Here is a 25,396-nt window from a genome sequence, read left to right as displayed (position 1 = left end):
GAGGCCGCTGTGCAAACTTTTTCAGATGTCAAATTTCTCTCGTGAGTGCCATTAGTACCTGCTGTTCTGAGCCCACTTGAGCCCAGGGTTCCCGCCTGGTCATATAGCATAGAAGGGGGTCTGAGATAAGGAAGTTCTCAAGAGCTCCCCTTGTTAAAGAAGGAAAAGTGGTAGATGGGGGGATTCCTCAGAAACGTAGATACTGGAAGTAAAACAACCTGGGCTATTTATTGAAGGATTCACCTATATGGTTCAACTTTGAATGTGATCCAGGACCAGCCGCGCCCAATCACATCACATGATCCTATCAAAATTACTATATATACCTCCACAAAGAAAGTCTGTGTGTCTGATGTGATTTATTTCCCTATTTGCACATAAATTGAAGACATCCACTAGTTTTACAGTCACATGCATCAGCAATTATTCCTAATAAACACTAGAACAAACAAAGCAACCCTGCTGTTAGCTTCAAACCCCTTAGCAACCACCCTAGCAACCATGCAGAACACCCTGGCAGGTTCGTTTTGCAAAGGTAAGCATGTCCTGCATATTCTCTAGATAATATTAAAAAAAAAAACTGAGTTCATATTAAAAGTTTCCCAATCGCCTGGGAACTACAAAGAAAGTCAAACACACTGCCTTTACTCTCCGCACAGCCTGTCTAAGAGAATTTCCTTCTGTGAGCATGATATAATACACCACCTAAGGCCATTCCTTTATTATTTGGGCGCAGACTCATCTGAGAAGTAGATATAGAGCTCTGTTACGGAGTTAAACGCTGGCCTCGTTCCTGCCACAGCACTCCATTTTAAGATTCACCGTCACGCCGCCTAGACTTACAAGGGGATTTGTTTTACGCAACACAATTATCACAACTTTTTTTCCCCCCTCAGTTCGTCTGAATGCACACTTCCGCAATCTCTCCTCCCGCTCCGTCCATCTCCAAGCACTAATCTAAAAATAAGCGTATGTGCAGCCACTGGAGCGGGTGTAATTGTGGCTGAGCTGCTGATTAGCCCTTGGCGGCAGGCAGCGTGATGCTCAAAGTTGGACGTCTGCCTTGGTATCAACCTCCATTTAGCTCTTCTGTGGCCTATTTGCGCTCCAAAAAAGCTTGCGCGTCGGTATATGTGAACTGTTATATGTTTGCAATGGAGATTCCTGCTGGGGATGATTAGGCTTGTATTGGATATTGCACATTAATCAGGATCCACATAAACATCTGGAAATGGGAATGTATGCAAATGACATATGTGACATGAACATTCATTTCTGTCAGGATCTCTTTCGTCATATATACATTGAGATATTCAACCCAGGCTCATTTTGATTATGTACCCCTGTATACACTTCTGGAGAAAGCAAAATATGTATAGGAGCTACTTTTTTTTGCAGTTGTTGTGTTTGCGAATCCACTGGAGGCTGCAGTGTATGCTTTTTGAGATCTCAAATTTCTCTTGCGAGTGCCAATCGCGCCTGCTGTTCTCATGTAAAACCACCAGAGGCCGCTGTCGACTTAATGACTGACCGATTGACTGACTCACAATCCTCCCTCCCTAAACCCAACTGATAGTGTTTTCAAAAGGACCGATTGGCCACTACCCTAAACCCAATCGCAGTGTTTTCAAAAGAAATCCAGAAAATCCAAAGTCCTTGCCTTATTTTTACCACACTCTCACCCTGTTATTCATTTTAATTTTGGCTTTAGTTTTATCTACTTTCTGGAACCAATCTTTACTAGACTTGAACCCCATTGCCATAGTCAACTCCGCTCTGCGTCTCAAGTCCGCTGAGGTACATGGCGAACTACAGGGCAAACTGGTAACAGCTGGAAAGCCATCCATATTGAGGTAAACGGTCAGCTGGTAAGCGTATCATACTAGTGTTGGTTCCTCTGGCTACATAATTTGCAATCTCCAGAAATGTATTTAGGGCTACATTTTCAGAATGAGCCTATATTGGATAAATTCACAGGATTATTCTTTTCTTGGCCGCCCATACATGATTGTGGGTAGAACAGCAGCATATCAACATCCCCATCCCACCCTCCAAGGGGCAACAGAACAGAACCAAAAGCATTTGATTGATTATGGGTTAATAAGACTTAAAGTTGATTACTATATACTTGGCTAATACTTAAAACCAATAACAAAAATGATCTAGGAGCAGTTGGGGATGGTGGTAGATGCCATGAAAAGCTGACTGTAAGCTTGACTGATGTGTTCTCCCTGAACCAATGCTACAAGTTCAATATTTATATGAGATGGACTATTGTTTGCATCCCTGTGATATGGTTTAATTCACTAAACTGTCCACATATTTATGAATGCATGATGTTTATGGTGTTTTTTGGTTCTGACAATGTCAGGAATACAAGGCACATACTCACAGTTTTAAAAGTGTCTTCTAGAGCTGCGCTGTGTGTTAATGCTGTGAGCAGAAGAGCTGCAGTGACGGTCAGTAATGAGTGTTTCAGAGCGGTCGACTTCACTCATCACATCTAATTGTTCAGCAGTTTCAGCCACTCAGATGCTTTAATGAGGAACCTTTCTCTTCCCTCTGATATTGGACACCCGTCAGCCGTTAGTGTTCAATACTGTGTGTGTGTGTGTGTGTGTGTGTGTGTGTGTGTGTGTGTGTGTGTGTGTGTGTGTGTGTGTGTGTGTGTGTGTGTGTGTGTGTGTGTGTGTGTGTGTGTGTGCGTGTGTGTGTGTGTGTGTGTGTTTCACTTTCTACCGTCAACCCACAATCGCTCACTTTTATGTTAGATGAGGAGGATGAAGTCTACTTTTTTAATGATGACAATATTTTCATGGCAATTAAACCCCCAAAATCTCATTATCATAATGCATCCAGATGTTTGTTTTTGCTATTATGCACAGTTATTATTCTCAATAGGTTACTGTAGTAAAAGTGTACTAAAATAAGCATGAGAACATTGAATGAGTTTATGGAGTAAATGCCCTTCATTTTCACAGCAAAACAAGTTTAAATGGAAGCTTTCACTTGCTGTTACTTACTAGCTTCATATCTGATTGTATTTGGTAGCTATGATGGCCTTTAGACTCGGAATACAGCAGTATACTCATTCATTCATTCATTTATTCATTTATTTTCTTTTCAGCTTAGTCCCTTTATTAATCTGGGGTCACCACAGCGGAATGAACCGCCAACTTATCCAGCATATGTTTCACACAGCGGATGCCCTTCCAGCTGCAACCCAACACTGGAAAATACCCATACACTCTAATTAACACACATACACTAGGGACAATTTTAGCTTATTCAATTCACTGACACTGCATGTATTTCGACTGTGGGAAAAACCAGAGCACCTAAGCCCACGTGAACACATGCAAACTCCACAAACAAATGCCAACTGACCCAGCCGGGGCTTAAACCAGTGACCTTCTTGCTGTGAGGCGATTGTGCTACCCACTGCGCTATTTATTAATATTATTTCAATATTAATAGTAATAATAATGATGTTACTTTAAAACTTTTGCTCACCAATACTGCATTTATTTCATAAAAAATATAATAAATAAATTGTAAAATATTGTTCTAATAGTTTTCTCTGGTAATATATTTTAAATGGTATTTTAAATATTTGAATGTATTATATTTCAGCAATATAAACCATACTTTTTAACAATATTACTCAAGATGATGTGTTATTATTATTTTTAGTTTGTATTATTATTATTATTATTGTTATTATTATTATTATTATTATTACTACTATTATTAATATTATTATTATTATTATTATTATTATTATTATTATTATTACCATTATTTATTATTATTATTATTATTATTATTATTATTATTATTATTATTATTATTATTATTATTATTATTACTACTACTACTATTATTAATATTATTATTATTACCATTTTTTATTATTATTATTATTATTATGTTAATAATAATAATAATAATAATAATAATAATAATGATGATGATAATAGCAATAATAAAAATAATGATAAAGAATTTTTTATTATAAGATGTACATATTTGTATTGTTTTAGTTCATGTTAATCAGCTATAATGATCTTTCTTGTTCACCTTAAACACATCATAAAATTGTTGTGGTTTATTTTGATGGAGTTCAATTTCCGGTCACTTTCAGAGTGTTTAAAGTGGACCAATCTGCTGCTCACGGGCTGCTTTTGCAGAAATGCTCCGTGTTGAGAATCAGGTCCCGCTGAGCGCCTGAATGGACGCTGATGTACATGGCAGTAGATCAGCATTAGGTCTGTTTAGAGGTTTGCTCTCATTGCTGGACGCCTGCCGTTTGTTATGTTGACACGTTTTATAGTCTGTTGTTAATGGCACGTTCCCAACGCCGTGCCTCCCCAATCTAAAGGCTTTTATGCGGCGCTTCATTCAGCGGCGCGGAGTCTTTGTTTTTTAATGTTTTCTTTGCTGGATTTGCTGGCTAAATTTGGTCCCTGGTGTGAGATCCGATGAGTGATTTCTGAGCACGAGTCACAGAGAGTGCCAGCTGTTTACGATCGCCATCAACAGAGCAGATTTCTGCATTTTATACGAGCAACAGTGCTATTGGCCATGCATAAACTCAGGTGTTGCTATGCCACTGCTAGGATGTTGTTATGTGGTTGCTAAGGTATTTTAGGTCGATGTTTACTGATAGTAGATTTCTCCATTTTTATATGTGCAACAACGCTGTTGGCCATGCAAACTGGACTGCATTTTGATTCGTTTTATGGGCGTCATTGTGGGAAACACAATGGCCTCACAGCAAGAAGGTTGCTGGTTCGAGTCCCTGCTGGGTCAGTTGGTATTTCTGTGTGGAGTTTGCATGTTCTCCCTGTGATCCTGGTTTCCTCCGGGTGCCCCGGTTTCCCCCACAGTCCAAACACATGCAGTGTAGGTGAACTGAATATGCTAAAATGTCAGTAGTGCGAGTGTGTGTGGGTGTTTCCAAGTGTTGGGTTGCAGATGGAAGGGCATGCGCTGCATAAAACATATACTGGATAGGTTGGCGGTTCATTCCGCAGTGGTGAAAGCCTGATTGATAAAGTGAATAAACCAAAAAGAAAATGAATGAATGATCATTTTGTTTTAATTCTAGGTTCTTTTAAGCACTGACCCCACATTTGCTCTCTTTTCTCTCTCTCGCTTGTTGTTTTCCTGCAGATGTGTTACAGAAGTGTGATGAAGTCTTCTGTCAGGTCTCTGAGGAGCTCTTATCAGCTGGGTTTCTGATCCTCTCCGTGAGCGTGTCAATAACAGCCAAGTGTCTGCAGTGGACCGTGATCACGCTGAGAAAGGTTACAGCAGCTCAAAAAATACAGCCACACGATCGTTAAACAGCCCCGTTTGCCAGCCAAAGCCGTTTCCCAGAATGCTCTAGAGCCGAGATTTAGATTAGGATTGCCTTCTTCTACTTCCAGAGTAAAACTGCACCGTTTCAGGGCTCGTGAGACAAAATAAGAGTTCTCATTTCTTTTTCTCTGAAGTATCTGCTTTAGATCAATGTTTAAACTCTTCCAATTAGTGCATTCATATCAGGAAAATTCAAACGACTTAATTAACTCTATTGATCACCGCTGAAGAGATTATTTTGTTTACTTTTTTAAAGAATTTTTTTAATCATTTAGGACCATTTGACCAGTCACAACAGACTGAGATGTCCATTAAGAGCAGAGTATAATTATCTGACCAATCGGAGAAGAGTAGACCGAAGCATCAGAACAGACTAGACCAACAGACCAATCAGAGCAAAGTAAAGCCATCTGAACCAATCACAAGAGACTGGCCCATCAGATCAATCAGAGTAGAGTAAGGCCATCTGACCAAACACAACAGACCAAAAAATCAAAACAGGCTTGACCATCTGACCAATAAGAGCAAAGTAATTTATCAATCTGAACAATCGCAGCAGACTGGGTGATCTGACAAATCAGAGCAGAGTAACACCATCTGACCAATCACAACAGACTGAAAAATCAAAACAGACTTGTTCATCTGACCAATCAGAGCAGGGTTAGGCTATCTGTTCAATCAGAGCAGAGTAAGGCCATATAACCAATCAGAGCAGAGTAACACTATCTGACCAATCACAACAGACTGACACATTGGAACAGATTTGATCAGCTAACCAATTAGAGCAAACTAAAGCCATAAGACCAATTCCAACAGAATCTGACCAATCAGAGCAGGGTCCTTTGACCAATAACAGACGAATGGCCCGTTTGTCCAATCACAACAGACTGGGTCATCTGGCCAATCAGAGCATGTAGAATAATCTGACCAATCACAAAAGACTGAAGCTTCAAAGCAGACTTGATTTTCTGACCAACCAAAGCAAAGTAAAGCCATCTAACCAATCACAACAGACTGGGCCATCTAACCAATCAGAGCAAGGTAAAGTCATCTGACCAATCAGAGCTAAGTTGAATAATCTGACCAATCACAACAGACTTAAGCATCAGAACAGACTTGACCATCTAACCAATCAGTGCAAAGAAAAACCATCTGACCCATCAGAGCAGAGTAAGGCCAACTAACCAATCAGAGCACTGTTGAATTATCTGACACAACAGACTGAAGCATCAGAACAGACTTGACCATCAGACCAATAACAATTGACTGGACTATCTAACCTAGGGGTGTCCAAACTTGATCCTGGAGGGCCGGTGTTCTGCTGAGTTTAGCTCCAACCTGCTTTAACACACTTGCCAGGAAGTGCTCAGTATATGTAGTAAGAGCTTGATTAGCTGGTTTAGGTGTGTTTGATGGAGCAAAACTCTCCAGGACACCCCTGTTGACACCCCTCATCTAACCATTCAGAGCAAAGTTAAGCCATCTAACCGATTACAACAGACTGGTTCATATTAAAGACAAAATGTACTTTTCCGGCATGATGTGGAAGTATAGAAGTACACTGCTGAGTTGATAAATATGCTTCATAAAGATCTCTGTTCCCCCTTTCGGCAGTTTTGCGGAACTGAAGGCCTTGTGTGATCATTAATGAGGAACACGCTGATAGCTCTTCATCTTACTCTGAACTTTATACAAGAACATCTAAACCTGATCTCACACAAATAAAGAAGACTGAATGCTGTGGGTTTTACTTTAATCACACCAGAATCAAACAAGACTAACAGTTTGTCTGACTTCAGGTGTAAAGCAGAAGTAAACTTCAATAGCAAGACTAAATATTTTAAGTATTTACATCACATCACAACTATATGAAACTGTTTTCTTTAATGTGTGTAGAGTTTACATGCAGAGTTTAACCCTATGTGGTCTAAGGGTTTTGGGGTGTCCCTTGTGGTCTTTGGATATGCTCTGACACTTGTGCTTATTTCTTTGACTTATAGCATACCCCTTGTCTATCATTTAAACGTATTTAATTCAGTATAGACTGGGCTACAGTTATACACAACTAGGATGGATGCATATGCTTGCGTTCAGTAATAAACGAAAGATAATGTGTGATTAGTATGTTTCAGGAACAAAAAAGTCACAGAAACAAAGCCAATAAACAAATTCTAAATTGTCTTGTACTTGTTGGCTAGAATTTATACTGCAAAATCACATAAAAATCCTTATTTTCACTTTTTCTGAAGCCAGAATGCAATCTTTTTTATTCTGTAAACCAATTTTTGCCACAAGTATGCAAGGGTGGATGTAATGGCCATGTATATTTAGTAGAATCTTTCCTTGGGATACAAAAGAACCTCCCCAATCAATGCTAAGGTTGGGTAGGGGGTGGATAGGTCAGGAATGCTGTAAGAATAAGCCTGAAGAAATAAAGAAAACAATGCAAAAAGATTTTAATATTAACCAGTTTTTATTGAAAATGCCGAAAACTGCATTATAAATGTTTAAAATTAGCATAAAAACTAATATTATGAAAGTGCCGAAGCTGTTATTTAATTGTTTAATGATAGATTTGCTGTGCATCTCAGAGTGAGGATCTATTTTACACATGTAAACATTCATATTATACATATTATAATTTGTATTATTGTTTTATAATATTTATTATTGTGTAAATAAACACTGCTTTTTTAGAGGATTTTTTTACACACATACAATCAAGAAATAATGACAGACTGTATTGTAAAATAAAATGTATTCTAGTTTTATTTAACAATAATAATAATAATAATAATAATAATAATAATAATAATAATAATAATTATTATAATTATTATTATTATTATTATTATTATTATTATTATTATTATTATTATTATTATTATTATTATTATTATTATTCTAATTATTATTATTATTATTAAATAAAACTACTATAGTAATAAATAAATATTAATATAGATATAATTACAGTAAAATGTTACATTTTAAATATTTCTTATATTTTTTATTTTAGAATTTAATAAAAAATAAAGAGGGAAAGAGAGAGTGAAAGCAAATACTTTTAGTATTTAGAAATAATTATTTTATGTTTACTGATGCAGCATTTATTATATTAAAAATCCAGCAAAAAAGTATAAATCTGAAATAATATTACACTTAAAATAACTATTGTATATGAAAATATAATATACCATATGATTTAGGGTGGCACGGTGGCTCAGTGGTTACCACTGTCGCCTCACAGGGAAAGGTTGCTGTTCAAAGTGAATTGAATAAACTGACTTGGCCGTAGTGTGTTTGTGATTGAGTGTGTATGGGTGTTTCCCAGTACTGGGTTGCGGCTGGAAAGGCATCTGCTGTGTAGAACATATGCTGGAATAGTTGGCGGTTCATTCCTCTGTGGCAACCTCTGAAAAAGAGACTAAGCTGAAGGAAAATTAATAAATGAGCATATAATTTATTCCACTGATTCAGTACTCAATTTTCAGCAATCGTCCTCCAATCTCTGTCACATGATCCTCCACAAATCATTCTAATACATGCAGATTTGCTGCTCGAAAAAACAGAAAAACAAACGATCTGTTGAAATTATTGGCAGCACATCACAACTATTTCACCTACAGCTTTCATATGCAATCAATACACATCAAACTCGCGCAGCAGATTAACAGCAGCTCCTCTCTCTAATGACATTTCTGCAGTCGCTACAGTCTCCATATCTGCCTTCCACTTCAAACACATTCAGATGAGGAGCGCGAGGTGCTGGAACAAATAAACCCAGGTTGCATTGCCCACCAGAAAGTGAATTAATGCGCTTTTAATGGGCGAGCGAAGCCCCGCCCCCTCCTGCGCCACTGCCTTAATCGCTCAACCGCAGTTATGCAAATCGCACGACTCCAAGGCAAACATAAGCAGATGATAACAAAAGCACGGGCTTGGGGATGGAGAAATGAAAGAGCAGCACAAACTAATATTTAAATGAACGGTTTGATATGGTTTCACAGAGGATGCTGGAGTGCTTTTGTTTTGGGACGCGATGACAGTCAATCATGCGCGGCTCATATGAAGGAAGCAGCTGTTTATTTGCTCTCCCTCGGGTCACTCAAGATGTTTGTGACTTGTTTTGTATTCAGCACAACATTAAAAGAAGATTTTTGAGAGATGGAACTGCAGTTATTTGAAAAGCGCAAGTCTATCGGCATGCCTAGAGAATGTGCAGCGATATTGATGTGATCCAAGACCTGTGTAGAGATGATGCCAACCATTGAGGACTTCTAGAGGTCTCCATAATCCTGGACCAGGCCGTATCCTGAGCAGATGCTGTGTTGGTCATGGAGGAGTGGAGTGCATGAGACTGACTCCTGAAAGACCCCAGTTACATACGACTTCCCCATTAAATCCAAGGGCCAGCTTGAACACCCACCGGTGACTTACACACACCTGCCGCTTCTCCATGATGGACATCCAGTATTGTCCAGCCTCCCGCTCCTAGACTGCAGCTCTTCACAAGAAGTTTGACCCAAGGTGAAATGGTCGTGCCCAACTGAGCCTGGTTTTTCTTAAGGTTTTTTTTTTTTTGTTCACTTTCGTCAAATGGTGCTGTCCCCACTGGCTTGCTTGATTTTGGAGCTGCGCATCGATGGATTTGCTCTTCAGTGTTTGGACTTTCAGCAGAGAAAAGTAAACCATACTGAACTGAACTGAACTTCAACTCTGAAAACTGGACTAACACTGTTTACAATTACTTCTATGTTAAGCTGCTTTGACACAATCTACATTGTAAAAGCGCACAGAAAATAAACATGAACTGAACTTTGAAAGTTAAATGGGGTTTATAAGACTGTCATTAGACCTTTATAAATATCAATATTCCGTTTCAGTTGTAAATACACCATCATACCAAAATATATACGTCTGCAGTAGGGCTGCACAATACTGGGGAAATATGCAATATTATTGTTGAGTGTTGCAATAATGATATTTCTTACAAGATAACTGCAGCTACTTTATGATCAATTTAAAAAAACATTATTTATTTGTTACGATCATACTAAAATAAACAGGAAAAATTGTATTTTTTGAGCTAATTACACTGTAAAAAAACGATTAGTTGCTTATAAAAAGTTAGTAAACTAGTTGCCTTAAAAGCAACAAGTTGATTTTACTTGAAAAAGTTAGTAAACCCTTTGGCTTAACGTTTATGGTAACACTGTAAAAAGTGATTAGTTACTTAAAGCGAGTAAACAACTGCCTTAAAAGCAACATGTTGACTACAAAAATAATGTAAGTAAACCCATTTTAACTTAAGAAGACTTAATTTTTTGAATAATGCAATTTGTACTAATTTTTTTAAGTAAAAATAAACTAATCACTTTTTTCCAGCTTTTCTGTATCTAGCAAAATGCATACAGTAACTAAAATAAATCTGCTCCTCCAGACTCCAGTGTGTCTTCTTAATTCAATAAAGGCTATAATTGCAGATTTTATTTAATGAATTTTAACAGATTTATTTATTTATAACTTAATGAAGCAACAAATATGTAATATTGTAATAATTACAGTAATTATTTGAAAACAGACATGCTAAAATAGTCTGACGCTATAAAAAAGGGATTAGTTGACTTTAAAAAGTGAATATAACTAGCATGATTATAAAAATTAAGTCAGCTTAACAGTTCTAAGTTACAATAGGTTTACTTACATCATTTTTGGAAAGTCAACTTGAGGAAAAGTTTGGAAAGTTGCTTTTAAGGCAATTGGTTTACTTGCTTTAAGTAAGTGATCACTTTTTACAGTGCATGCACACAGTTTGTTTACTTAATAATTATAAAGTAATAGGTTTACTGTCTTTTTTAAGTAAAGTGAACTGATCACTTTTCAGAGTGTAAACTAAAGCATAAATGTGTCAAGGTGCAAACATTTCTAAATTTTCATATAAAAAAATAAAACAATTTGTTTAACATTTCTGTGGTAAGAAAAAAGCCACGAATGACTTAAAACCGTGGGGGAAATTCTGATTCCTATTAGCTGTTGTCATTTTTTCTCTCTCGTCTCCCGGCATTCGTGTTTTATTTTCAGCTGTAAATTCAGCTCACAGCATCTACTGATGGGAGTAAAGGCTTCACCTGATTGGTCAGATTTCAATAAACATGCATGTACAGCACACAAATGCATGGCACATAAAACTAACTTAATTGGTGACGCTTTAGTTTAGGTCACTACACATGCTATTAACTATTGTCTTGTTGCATGCCTACTATTAAGATATGAACTGTTCATTAGTAGTTATAAAGTTTGATCTTATTCAGCATGCCTAATCCTACCCAAAACCTAAACCCAACTTCTACTTCTACCTTACTAACTTTTAATTAACAGCTAATTAGTAGTTTGTTAAACTAGTAGTGGTGATTGTTATTGGTTTGTTAATACTATGAATGGTGACTTAAAATAAAGTGTTACAACTTAATTTGTTGCACAATTTGGATATTGCATTTACTATTATTGCAAAAACAAACAAACAAAAAAAATAAAATTTTTATGCATTCATTTACTTTCCTTCAGCTTAGTCCCTTTATTCATTAGGGGTTGCCACAGCGGAATGAACCACTAACTTGTCCAGCATGTGTTTTACACAGCGGATGCTTTCCAGCTGCAACCCGGTACTGGTAAACAAAATAATACATTTTTAAAATATTTTGCAGCAACTCGCACAGATGTTATTGCTGTACTAAAGAAAAACAGTCATCTGAATCTTGTATCTCCCAGAGGGTGAGGAAAATAACAGCTAATTTCAATTTTTGGGTGGACCGTCCCTTTAATGAATGACGCTGGAGGTGAGAAACATGAAAAGTGAGTGAAAACACTTGAATATGTACATAGCCAAGTGCTCAGCGTGTAGCATGCAAAGCTGCATTGGTAATAAACCTGCCCACGGCACTGCATAGTAAAATATGGCGTAACACATTATAATAACACTCATTAATATGGGTTTAACACACATTATATAAGGCTTGAAGGAGCAGTTTGAAAATGAGGATTCTTGAATCATTTATTCACCCTCGTGTTGCTTTCTTGGAACACAAAAAATCAATTATGTCGGTCTCATAATCGATAACAACACTGCAAATATGAGTGTGTGTATTATGCCATTACTTAAGCTGAACTATTTTGAACTCTGTGAAGAGATTTTATAATTAGAGTTTTGCTTTTAATAAGAGAAAGTTCAGATATAAAAGAAAGATTAAAAAGTTCAACATTTAATATAATAAAAAAATGAATAAAAAATATACATTATATATATATAAATATAATAAAAATAACATATATTATAATACTGAGAGTTTTTTCCCATAATTTGATGATATTTAAGTGCGAGTGACTGGATGTTCTGTTACTTTATAATTATTTCATAAATACTTTTATCGTTTTGACCAAATAAAAAAATAATTAATTAATTAAAAATAAATCTACCATAAAAAATATAAATAATTATTTATGACTCCAATCTTTTAAATTGTATTTAATAATTGTATAAACTTTAATAATTTAATTTTTATTAATAATTTAATTACATTTAACATATTATGTTATCTTTTTTTTATTTTTTATATAATATTTTATTTATTTTTAATCCCAATAATATTGTATTTATTCACTAATTTAATTTACATCTGGATTTATTCTTATTGTTTATTCTAATTTCTTATTTTTTATTTAATTTAATTCAATTGAACTAATTTTATTTTATTTTTTAAATCTGATAAAATTGTATTCAATTTCAGATAAAATAAAATTTTTCTTCACTACTAGAATTTTTTTTTATTTAATTAAATTAAATTGAACCATTTTTGTTATTGTTTTTTTGTAAATCTAATCTAATCTAAATCTAATTGTTTTTTCCTTACTTCTGGACTTACAGTATTCTCATTGTTTTAAGTCTACTTTTTTAAAATAATTTTAGGCTTGAACCCAAGTGCTCTAAATGCTCTTTCGAGCCACTCACCGTTGAAGCTGACGTTGCGTATATATCCCAGCAGCTCTTTCCCATTGATGTTGCTCATGCGAGGGCAGAGTCCGGGATAACCGAAGCAGTATTCCCTGTGCATTCGGTGGAGAGCGTGAGCCATCGCATACACTGCATCCATCACGAACTGAACCTTTCCTTCCTGCTCATAACTAGAGTCCCGGCCCACTTTCTCCAGCCCTGCACAAACACACACAAAAAACTTCAGCAAACACACAATACAGACCCTCACATTTCAGTAAAGTCAGCTTTACTGTCATTCCTCTACATGTGTGGACATATAGTGGAATGCAATGTTAAACCATTAATACACATAAATACGAACACAACACTGGACGTACCTATTACTGACTTATCATTACTTATTACGGACTCCAAACGTTGGAATTGCATTAAAAATAAATAACTAAAATCAACATGACATAAAATAAAGGATTAATGTTTGAAATGGCAATAATTTTAAATTAAGTGAAAGGAGAAATAGGGGGAAAAAAGAGTTTTATTAATTTTATTAATTGTTTTCATTTTAATTATTTTAATGGTTTAAGTCAATTTAATTTAATTTAATTTAATTTAATTTAATTTAATTTAATTTAATTTAATTTAATTTAATTTAATTTAATTTAATTTAATTTAATTTAATTTAATTTAATTTTTGTTTTAATCAGGGGGAATCAGGAACTGGTGTGTCTGGGGTGCATGATGGGAGTTGTAGTTCATTAAATTGGTATATGCTAGTGATCGTGACAATTATGTACTGTCAACCTTGACATAACTAAAGACTTAAGTTAAGTAAATTTAGTTATTAAAATTTTAAAATGTGCTGAAAAATCTCTTTCAAGCAATATAAAATTCTTAGGTATCTATTTTACTTAACTTTTATTTTTTATGTTTTTTTTATTAATTTATTCATTAATTAGTTTTTTATTATTTTATTTTATTTTACTTAAATTTTTTTATTATTTTATTTCATTTTATTCTTTCACTTTATTTTATTATTTTATTTGTTTATTTATTTTATTATTTTATTTTATATTATTTTTTCGTTTTATTTTGTTTCATTTTATTATTTAATTAAATTTTATTTTATTGTTTTTAATTTTATTATTTTATTTTATTTTATTTTATTCTATTTTATTTTATATTATTTATATCTAAGCAACACTTTCTAGGAGTAGGAAGAATAGGAAAAATTAATAAAGGAAATAAATGATCAACTGCATGTCATGTCTATGACCCTGAAACGGAAGATTTTCTCTCTTGTATACTGTACATTTTCTCATTTTCTTTTTAATAAACCGCTGCTTTAATGCTCCTCAAATGTAGTCATTCATCAGAATAATCACCTCCTCAAATCCTGCAGGAGATCTCAGCATTGACCATCTTATCTGCACATTTTCTGCCCGTTTAAAGCAAAAAGCAAACAAACATTTCCATCCCCCTCTCTGGAGACGGCCAAAGGAAAATCAGGAACAAATATTCCAGCTGTTGTTGTGCGTAAATTGAATTTGGCTCGCCGATTATTTCTCTTATAACCATCTGAGCGCCTGCAGAAGAATCAGGCCGCAGTTTGTGACACTATGATAGATAAATAAAAGGCGTGTGTATGTGTGTGTGTCCGGGCAAGGTGAATTAGCAAGACCTGGAGCCGTCCATGCCTCCTGCTGTCAGACAGGAATTAATAGACTGCTGTAAATGAAATCCAATCCGCTTTTATAACGCTTTTCAGAGCGATGGGAAAATGATGCACCTGGTCGTACAGAAAGCAGACAGATTACAGAGCTGCGGTGTGTGATAAATACGACTGAACAACAGGTCAGAGAAAACACTGTCAAAATAAGGTGAACGATATATGGCTTCAGAACTCCTGTCAAAAATGTCTGTAAATGTGCAGTTTTCTGTATTTTGTGATTCACGTTATTGAATCACGTTATTTTCCCCCATTTATTTCTGCTTTTGAATTGCAATATGGGAGCTTGATCTTTATTCAAACAACTTTTAACCTTGAAAAGTCGGAAAAAGTGACATTTATGAAAAGTTTTATTTGTTTAAAGTGATATATTTTCTTGGTTGTTGTTGTTTACTTCTAAAATGTCACTTTGTTAAACTGTAGAGTTAAATTTGTTTGGTCTATTTAAAAAAAAATTGATGTAACTAAATTAGATATGATATATACTGTACTCCTATAAACAATCATAATTATTTATAATTCAGAAAACAACTCATTAATTTATCAATATAAAGATATTTCAGACCTATTTTACTCAACTCAAATTTAATTCAATTTAATGTTATCATTTTTAATTTTGTTTTACATTTTATTTTATTTTAATTTGTTATTTTTTTATTTTTTTTTATTTTATTTTATTTTATTATTTTTTTTATTCTATCATTTTTTTTTCATTATTATTTTGTAATATTTATTTATTTTGTTTATTTTGTTTATTTGTTTATTTTATATTTCATTTTATTATTTGTAATTTTATTTATTCATTTTATTGTTTTAATTATTTCTATGAATTTATTTTTTAAGCATTTATTATTTTATTCTATTATTTTAACATTTGTTTTATATTTCATTTTATTTTAATTTATTATTTTTATTCATTTTTGTTTTATTTTATTATCTTTATTACTATTTTATTACATTTTATTTATTTTTGCATCTAATTTTATTTAATTTTATATTTTCTACATTTATTTTATATTTCATTATTATTATTATTATTATTATTATTATTATTATTGTATTATTTTTTATCTATTTTACATTTATTTTATAATTTGAAATGCATTTTGTTTCATTATTATTTGAATTACACTTGAATACTAGTTTCTTACACAAAAACGAGTCAAATATTATGTACTGTAAAATAATCATGCAAAGGCAAAAAAAAAGAGTTAGAAAGGACTTATTAAAACTATTATATTTAAAAATGTCATGAAACATCACTTCTAAATTTCATCTTCAATCAAATATTAATATTTCCATCTCTTTGTGAGATTCACTCTTAATTTCACAGCGAAACCGTTTCTATGCCATCTTCATCTATTCAGTGCACTCATCAGTATTCACTAGGTAGTGAGCTCCAGTAGTATTCAACAGCATTTACTCTTCAGTTTGTTGCACATTTATTAATTCAACAAAGCGACACGAGGAAAAACACAAACACGACACACACACACAAATTTCCCTGAGCTTTCCAGATAACACAATAATCACACAACAATGTCCTGCTTTAATTTTAAATATGCCAGTGTATCTCAGCAGAGCAGGAGACATTTATTGAGTGACTGATGACAGACAGTTTAATGAGAGCAACAAGAGTCCAAATTAAATGTCAATTAACGCCGCAAATTAAATCCCCTCCCTTTCATTGAAGACCTGCATTAAAAAAGACAAAATACATCTCTCTCTCTCTCTCTCTCTCTCTCTCTCTCTCACAGTACTTTTAGCCGACAGTTTCATGAAATGAACATTATTTGGCATGAATCCGCAAGCAATCATGCTGATCATAATGACTGTCGGTGTTATGAATATGCACAAACTGCTCGGCGTCCAACTTTTCTTTCTCTTTCTTTCTAAATGACACTCTTTCGTGCCAATGTTGAGACAATAATCACTATTCTATATGCTGCCTTATGCTAATGAGATGCTTCATGAAATATGCACATCTGACTGAATTACTGCAGAGTGTTTTTTTTGTCAACAGCAGAACTTATTGTTGTGTGTGAAGCTGAGAGGAGAAATAATTTCACTGCATGTGTGAATAAAGCACACTTGACTACTGTATGAGTGTTTATATAGAGTAAATGTCTTTAACAAGGCACACTGTGTACTGTATGTCCTGCGGTTTTCACGTATTTGAGCTTTAAGTGCTCTCTTGGGGCCTGATGAACTGAGCTTTAAACACTGGGTTTGTCCTGTTTGCTTTTGTATTGCATTCGAGGAATGTGAGATATTTTTGTGTGGGAGGCTAAGTTTGGGTTGTTGCTGACATGAACACTGCAAAATTACGTATAAAAAGGTTATAAATCAAAGAAAAAAAGGTAAAAAAATAAAAAATAAAAAAATAAAAAAATATTAAAATAAACTTAAATTCAATTTTAAATTAAAATAAAAACACTAAATATAATTAAATTAAAGTAATTAAACATAATTAAATTATTATAAATTAAAAGATGCAATCAAATAAAAACATTAAATATAATTAAATTTAAGTAAATTTAAGTAAAGAAACTAAATTTAATTAATTTAAATAAAGTAAAATAAATTTAATTAAATTTTAAATTAAAATTAAAACCTTAAATATAATTAAATTTAAGTAATAAAACAAAATTGAATTAATATAAATAAAAAACTAAATAAAATTAAAACATTAAATATAATTAAATTAAAGTGGTGCAACTAAATTAAAATAATATAAATTAAAAATAAAATAACATTAAAACATTAAATATAATTAAAGCAAATGAGACACATTTAATTAATATACCTTTAAAAAATAAAATAACTTAAAAACATTAAACATAATTACATAAAGTAAATGAAACAAATAAAATTTAATTTATATAATTTAAAAAATAAAATAAAATAAAAACATTAGATAGAATTTAATTTAGGTAAATGAAACAAAATAAGTTAAATTCATATAAATAAAAATATTCAATAAAATAAAAACATTCAAATAAGTAAGTAAATGAAACAAATTTATTTTCCAGAGATGGGTTGCAGCTGGAAGAGCATCCGCAGCATAAAAACTTGCTGGATAAGTTGGCGGTTCATTCCGCTGTGGCGACCCCGGATTAATTAAGGGACTAAGCCGACAAGAAAATGAATGAATGAATGAATGAAACAAATTTAATTAACATAAATAAAAAAATTATTAAATTAAAACATTAAATAAAATGATATTAAAGTAATGAAACAAATTAAATTAATATACATAAAAAATTAAATAATGTATATATATATAAAAAAAAGCCAAAAGCACCATCAAGTGATCAGGTTTCAGACCTGAAAGATCTGCTCCTCCATCAAGGTCCTATATTGCAATTCAAAAGCATGAATAAATAGGGGGAAATAAACCCCCCCAAAAATTAACCACATAATAGAGAAAATTGCAAATTTATTTTTACAGTGTAAAAATAAAAACAAAAGAAGTTTCAAAAAGTTTTTGTTTCACATTTGGTCAACTGCAAAAAAAAAAAAAAAAAAAAAAAGCCGAAAGCACAATCAAGTGGTCAGGTTTCAGGGCTGAAAGATCTGCTCTGCCTTCGGGAAACACATTTCTCAAGCATCTCTGTAGTTCCTCCAAGGCTGATGGGATTTCTGCTTTTCAATATGAGCCTGACATTCACCATTACAAACCATTGCAGCTGCTGGAGCGGCCAATACACATTTTTAAATAGCCTTCATTTATCTGAGGAAAGGCTAAACACGTCCTGACAACTGTTATTTCATTTCCAAGAGGAATTTGCAGCAGGTTAGTCAGTGGGTAAGCGATGGGATTGTGGAGGAAACAGTCAGATCGTGACACTGGAGAAGTGTCGTATTTCTGGAAATTCACTGTATTTTTTTGTATGTTTTAGTGGCTGTGGCTGTTGTCAAGACTTAAAAAATAAAATAAAATAAAATAAAATAAAATAAAATAAAATAAAATAAAATAAAATAAAATAAAATAAAGTAAAATAAAATAAAATAAAATAAAATTAAATTAAATTAAATTAAATTAAATTAAATTAATTAATTCAACTAAAATTTAAATTAAATAAAAAAAATTATAATTTTTTTTTTAATTAAAATAAATTATAATAAAGAAATTAAATTAAATAAAAATAGTAAAAAATAAAATAAAACAAAATAAAAATAAATAATAAAAAAAATTTGTACGTTTTAGTGGCTGTGGCTGTTGTCAAGACTTAAAAAATAAAATAAAATAAAATAAAATAAAATAAAATAAATTAAAATAAAATAAAATAAATTAAAAAAAATAAAATAAATTAATTCAACTAAAATTTAAATTAAATAAAAAAAATTATAAATTTTTTTTTAATTAAAATAAATTATAATAAAGAAATTAAATTAAATAAAAATAGTAAAAAATAAAATAAAACAAAATAAAAATAAATAAAAAAAAATTTTTGTACGTTTTAGTGGCTGTGGCTGTTGTCAAGACTTAAAAAATAAAATAAAATAAAATAAAATAAAATAAAATAAAATAAAATAAAATAAAATAAAATAAAATAAAATAAAATAAAATAAAGTAAAGTAAAGTAAAGTAAAATAAAATAAAATAAAATAAAATAAAATAAAATAAAATAAAATAAAATTAAATTAAATTAAATTAAATTAAATTAAATTAAATTAAATTAAATTAAATTAAATGCATTTGTTTATTTATTTATTTATTTAGTTAGTTAGTTAGTTAGTTAGTTAGTTAGTTAGTTAGTTAGTTAGTTAGTTAGTTAGTTAGTTAGTTAAATCAAGACATTTGACCTTTTATGCTTTAAAAATAATATATTGTAATCAATGTCAATGGAAAATATGAGCATTTTCCCCGTAATGGAACGACTCCTCTTTGACCAAATAATTTGTGAATATCACTTTAAAGTAAATCTACAAAATCCCATCTGATCTATGATCTAACAGTGGCTCTGCATGCTGAACGACAGAAATAGCATCTACATAAGTGCGAGTCTCAGTATGATGTGAAAATCCCCACACTCAAGCTTTCTGACTGCCCGTGTCAACACATAATGCACGTCCTCTACATCTTCACAAAGCGTTTCTCTTTCCTTACGCACCTGTTTCAAAAAAAGACACAGCGCTGGATCTGTCAGAGCACGAGAGCGGCTTTCACATCTTCAAATATTAATAGACTTATTCCTGTCGACAGCGGCGCTAAACTATCAGCGCTTCAGTGATTCGACACGGCCGAGATAATAAAGGGGACACATCATGAAAATCAGACTGCCTTTTCACAGTCAAAATCATTCCTGTGTTTAAGTGCTGTAACCTGATCCCTGGTGCATTCCTGACAAGCCAGAAAACGTGCAAAAGGGAATCCAGTCACTGCTTTGATGAGCCGAACAAAAAACACACCATGAAAAAAGTAAGAAAAAGATGCACCTTTTCAGCCAACATTTCACATAATGCATCTCATGACTCTGTCCAGTCATATCAGATCAAATAAACGTTTCTCTGTGCATTACAAAAACACCATGCAGATTTCACTCCCCTAGTAAAATGATTTTATTCTATATTACCACACCCCTTAATCTGCATATTTCTATGTCTGTAGCAGCATAAGATTTACAGTCGTAAATGCATTCTAGAAGTGAAGAAAAGTCTATTAAATCTCCACATACATGTTCTGCAGACACTATGGATTTATTTGACACCTTATGGAGAAATAAAGTGCATAATATTTCCCTTCTAAAGACTCTCAGACACAGATTTATTTCTGTTTGGTCATATAGATGTTATAAAACCCTCAGGCAGTGCATTGAGAGATTAAAAGTAGCATGTAAATGCTAGTGAAAAGTGCCTAATTTTTCATATTTAAAGATGTTTGTGTGCTGTTGTGCATCCTTCTGTGTGTAATCAGCAATGTGTAATGCATATTATCACTAAATAACAATAAAAAAAAAATATATATATATATACAATAAATAATTATAAAAAAAAACATTCATGTAATTTACTTCAGACTACCTTTTAGTTGGAGAATGAAACCGTCTAAGTTACCACAAAATAACAACACATCAACAATGTGCCTTAAATCTCCATCAAACAGAAGTTAATAAAGTCCTTTTCTTCTTCTATTGTGATGTGCATCCACTTAAAACAGTCCTGAAGTAAAAAAAGAAATGTAGAGCAGTGCATGACTAAGGTTCCAAGAAACATTGTATTGTTGAAAAAGAGACATTGCTAACAAAATTAAGCATGATTTATTAATGGATGAAGGTACTGTAGGACAGTAACAAGACACACCCTGACTGCACTAAATGCATTCTAGAAATGAAGAAAAGTCCTTTAAATCTCCACATACATGTTCTGGAGACACTATGGATTCATTTGACACCTAATGGAAAACTAAAATGCATAATATTTCCCCTCTAAAGACTCTCAGACACAGATTTTTTTTTCAGTTTAGTCATATAGAAGTTGACCAAAAACCCTCAGGCAGTGCATTGAGAGATTGAAAGTAGCATGGGGAAATCCTTGAGAGCAGCCGAGAGTGTTACTTTATGTAAATGCAAGTGAAAAGTGCCTAATTTTTCATATTTAAAGATGTTTGTGTGCTGTTGCGCATCCTTCTGTGTGTAATCAGCAATGTGTAATGCATGTTATCACGAAGTAACAAAAAAAAACATTGACGTAATTTGTTCAACATCTGTTCAACATCAACAATGTGCCTTAAAATCTCCATCAAACAGAAGTTAATATAGTCCTTTTCTTCTTCTATTGTGATATGCATCCACTTAAAACAGTCCTGAAATTAAAACAAGAAATGTTGAGCAGTGCATGACTATGGGTTCCCATAACCATCAGATTGTTAAAAGGCGGGCATTGCAAACAAAATTAAGAAATATTGACAAATGGATGAAGGTAGGACAGTAACAAGACACACCCTGACTGCACTAAATGCATTCTAGAAGTAAAGAAAAATCTATTGAATCTTTACAGAAATGTTCTGGAGACACTACGGATTTATTTGACACCTTATGGAGGAATAAAATGCATAATATTTCCCCTCTAAAGACTTTCAGACACGTGCACATCTTCCATACCACTGCTCCCTAAATGAAGCCATCGATCGCCAGCGTCAATAAGTCTAATGATGGAGGACAGCAAAGCGGTGCTGAAACAGTAATGGAGTTGCGGATTGTGTCTGCGCAGGTCAATGAGTGAGTAAACAACATCATACAATCTCTCCGCCACAGGTGCACCAACACAAACAGCAGTGTCAGGAGCGTTCGCACTCAGATGAGGATATTAATGAGAAGTGGGAGGAATCCTGACCTTTTGCTTCGTCAACATGGAAAACAATCTGCTGGTGTTGAATCAATCACAGGCCGCATGTCGGAGTGACACGGATCACGGCGGAGCGGTAATTAAACACGGCCCACTGCTTGTAAAGAGTCACTGGAGTAGATGAAGAGAGACCACTGGGAAATACATGCGCTGAAAACACTGGCTGAGATGCACACAGCTGGAAAAATCTGAGCACATATTCTAATGCTGATTTTAGGGTTGCTTTGGACACTTTATTTGATACTTTTTAGCTTTTCTAGATTTTATTATGTGCTTTTTCTGAATTGCATTATTATATGTTTTATGGTGGTTTATTCCGCTGTGGCGAGCCCTGATTAATAAGGGACTAAGCCAAATTTATATATATATATATATATATATATATATATATATATATATATATATATATATATATATATATATATATATATATATATATATATATATATATATATATATATAAATTAATACAACAATTTAAATTAATTGCAATTGAGAAATAATTTAAATATTTTCATAATTTTTTTTATTTTAATTATTATTATTTTTTATTTTACTTTATTTATTTAATTAAATTTTTTATTTAATTAAATAAATAAAAATGTTATTGTTTTATTTTAATTAATGCTTTTAATTTAATTTAATTTTTAATTTATTTTATTTCAATTTAATTTATTTTTATTTTATTTCGTTTGAATTATTTTATTTTAATTATCTAATTTTGTTACATTTTATTTTATTTCAATATTATTTTTATTTGACTATTTATTTATTTATTTATTTCATTTAAATAATATTATTTGACTCATTTTAAATTAAATTAAATTTTAAAATTTTAATATCATATACAATGACTGTTTTAAAGTTGTTAATATTAAAAAGTAATATTTAAAAATATTTTTATTATTAAAACAAATATTTTAATAATAAAATAAGTCATATCATAAATCAAATCACAACAAAGTGTTTAACTTCTTTAATTTTACCCAACTATTTACTATAAATAACAAACCGTATCTTCTACTCATTATCAGCTAGCTGTATGTTTTAAACTAGACATATTTTGTAATGTTATAAATACCTGCCACTTGTCAACTTGTTTTGATTAAATGAATGTATCATTCCTGAATTATTATTTACTTATTACAGCACAATCTTTTCAATTGTATACAACCCCTAACTATTTGAGCAGCATCTAACATATTGTTAAAATAACAATTATAACACAACCCTTAAATGTTTTTAAAAATCCATTTTGAATAATCATACCATTTAAGCAATAATAAATAGCTTATTAAAATGCTGTGCAAAACTAGTGGCTATGCTGTCACGATATGTCAAATGATTCATGCCAAACTTGATCAATCAGAAAATTAACAGCACTCTCCACCTCAACAAAACTTCCAAACTACCAAACACTGATGGATGAGTGTTTGGAAAATGATTAAGCCAATTTCTGCACAATAGAAACATTGATGCTTTCCCTTGCAAACACTGAATATGCTTTATTTTGCTCAGTTTTCATTACCCACATCTCCCTTTTCCATTAAGTCCAGATATAGCCTAATTAAAAACACAGGAATCCCCTGATTCTCTTTGAACATGAGTGATTGCATGCATTAAAACAGCAGAGAGGTTTGCATGATCTCCAGCAGTCTGTCCATAACATTTCCACATGTGGATGAAGACCTCGATATGAGAGCCAAACCACATCCATTACACTGTTAAACTTGTCGGTATTCATTACGCAATCCATATTTACCAGGAACAATTAAGATTGCATTAATTAATACAGATGCTGTCAAATGTTTAATCATGAGTAATGGCATTCAAAATAAAAGCTTGTATTTAGATATGCATGCTCTGTGTGTATTAATATTGAGCATATATAAATAATATATATTTGTTTGTAAATAGAGTTTCTTAAGGTCAATATTATTAGCCATTATATATATATACTGGCCCATATCTATCAGCTGATAACCACTGATAATGGCCATTCATTCCAGTGATAAAATTGGAAGCGGGTGTATTCATGGACATTTCTCACATTGTACAAACGAGGTCTGACGCATACGAAACTCTCCTATACATGAAGCACATGCATGCATATCTGCAGACAAGTGCACACACACACACACACACACTGAAAATTAATTGCGCATTGCTGCTGATAAAAACACACCTGGCATTTGGTGCCACTTTAAGCTCCATCACTTGCTGACGTGAAAATCTCCCATGACTGCAACACTGACCCTGAATCAGCGTCGCAAAACAAACATGTCAGTTCATTCATAACAAGCTGCCGCAGAAATATTCCCTTTTGTACAAATTCAGACATCAGAAAAGGTAGAGTCAGGGGCAGATTTAGGGATCCGGTATTCCTACAGTAATTTGCACCCTTTGTGTTTGCATTAATTTATTTAGCTGCCTTTTTCTTAAAGTCCTCAGTCTTGCTTTCCCTATTTTTATCCTAATGCAACCACTACCCTTTAAATTATTTGTTTTCTTAAATATTGAACAAACTATTTGGTTTTTAAAACTACATCTGCATCTGATTTGAATGCTGGACCGATCCATGACTGGAGGTTAGGGACACATTTGCACGGATGTAATAATTACGGTAAAATTGTATTTGCTGGACACTTATTTAAAAAATAGTAAACATATCTTATAAAGTGCCTTATTATATAATTTATAAAAACTTGTAGGTATCCCCTCTAGGGGCCTTAAGCATCCACTTACCTCGCTTATTGATAAAATGTGCCCCTGGTTACAGTACAAAACTGATGTGATGATACTGTGTTTGAAGCAGGTGAACGTTCTCTTTGATAATCATACAGCTGACAGATAAATCAGTGAACTGTGCTGCATTATGCAAGCTTGTTTTCCGCATGGGATTATCAAAGTTCATCTTTCTGTTATCATGTCAAATTATGAAATAAAACCTGCATTATTTAGTG

The 25,396-nt window shown here is 32.5% G+C and overlaps 1 protein-coding gene across 5 annotated transcripts in view; it reads right to left on the bottom strand.

The window, feature by feature from the left end:
• grm8a (glutamate receptor, metabotropic 8a) overlaps nucleotides 1–25,396 on the bottom strand; it is a 264,734-nt gene that overhangs the window by 54,092 nt on the left and 185,246 nt on the right. For all 5 annotated transcript variants that reach the window (XM_073946698.1, XM_068219740.2, XM_009300054.5 and 2 more), the window contains 1 exon segment: nucleotides 13,373–13,573. In XM_073946698.1, coding sequence (XP_073802799.1) covers nucleotides 13,373–13,573 — 201 coding nt within the window.

The sequence above is a fragment of the Danio rerio genome, chromosome 4, assembly GCF_049306965.1.
Source record: "Danio rerio strain Tuebingen ecotype United States chromosome 4, GRCz12tu, whole genome shotgun sequence".
In the NCBI taxonomy this organism is placed as follows: Eukaryota; Metazoa; Chordata; class Actinopteri; order Cypriniformes; family Danionidae; genus Danio; species Danio rerio.
This window is presented reverse-complemented; position numbering and strand designations above follow the sequence as displayed.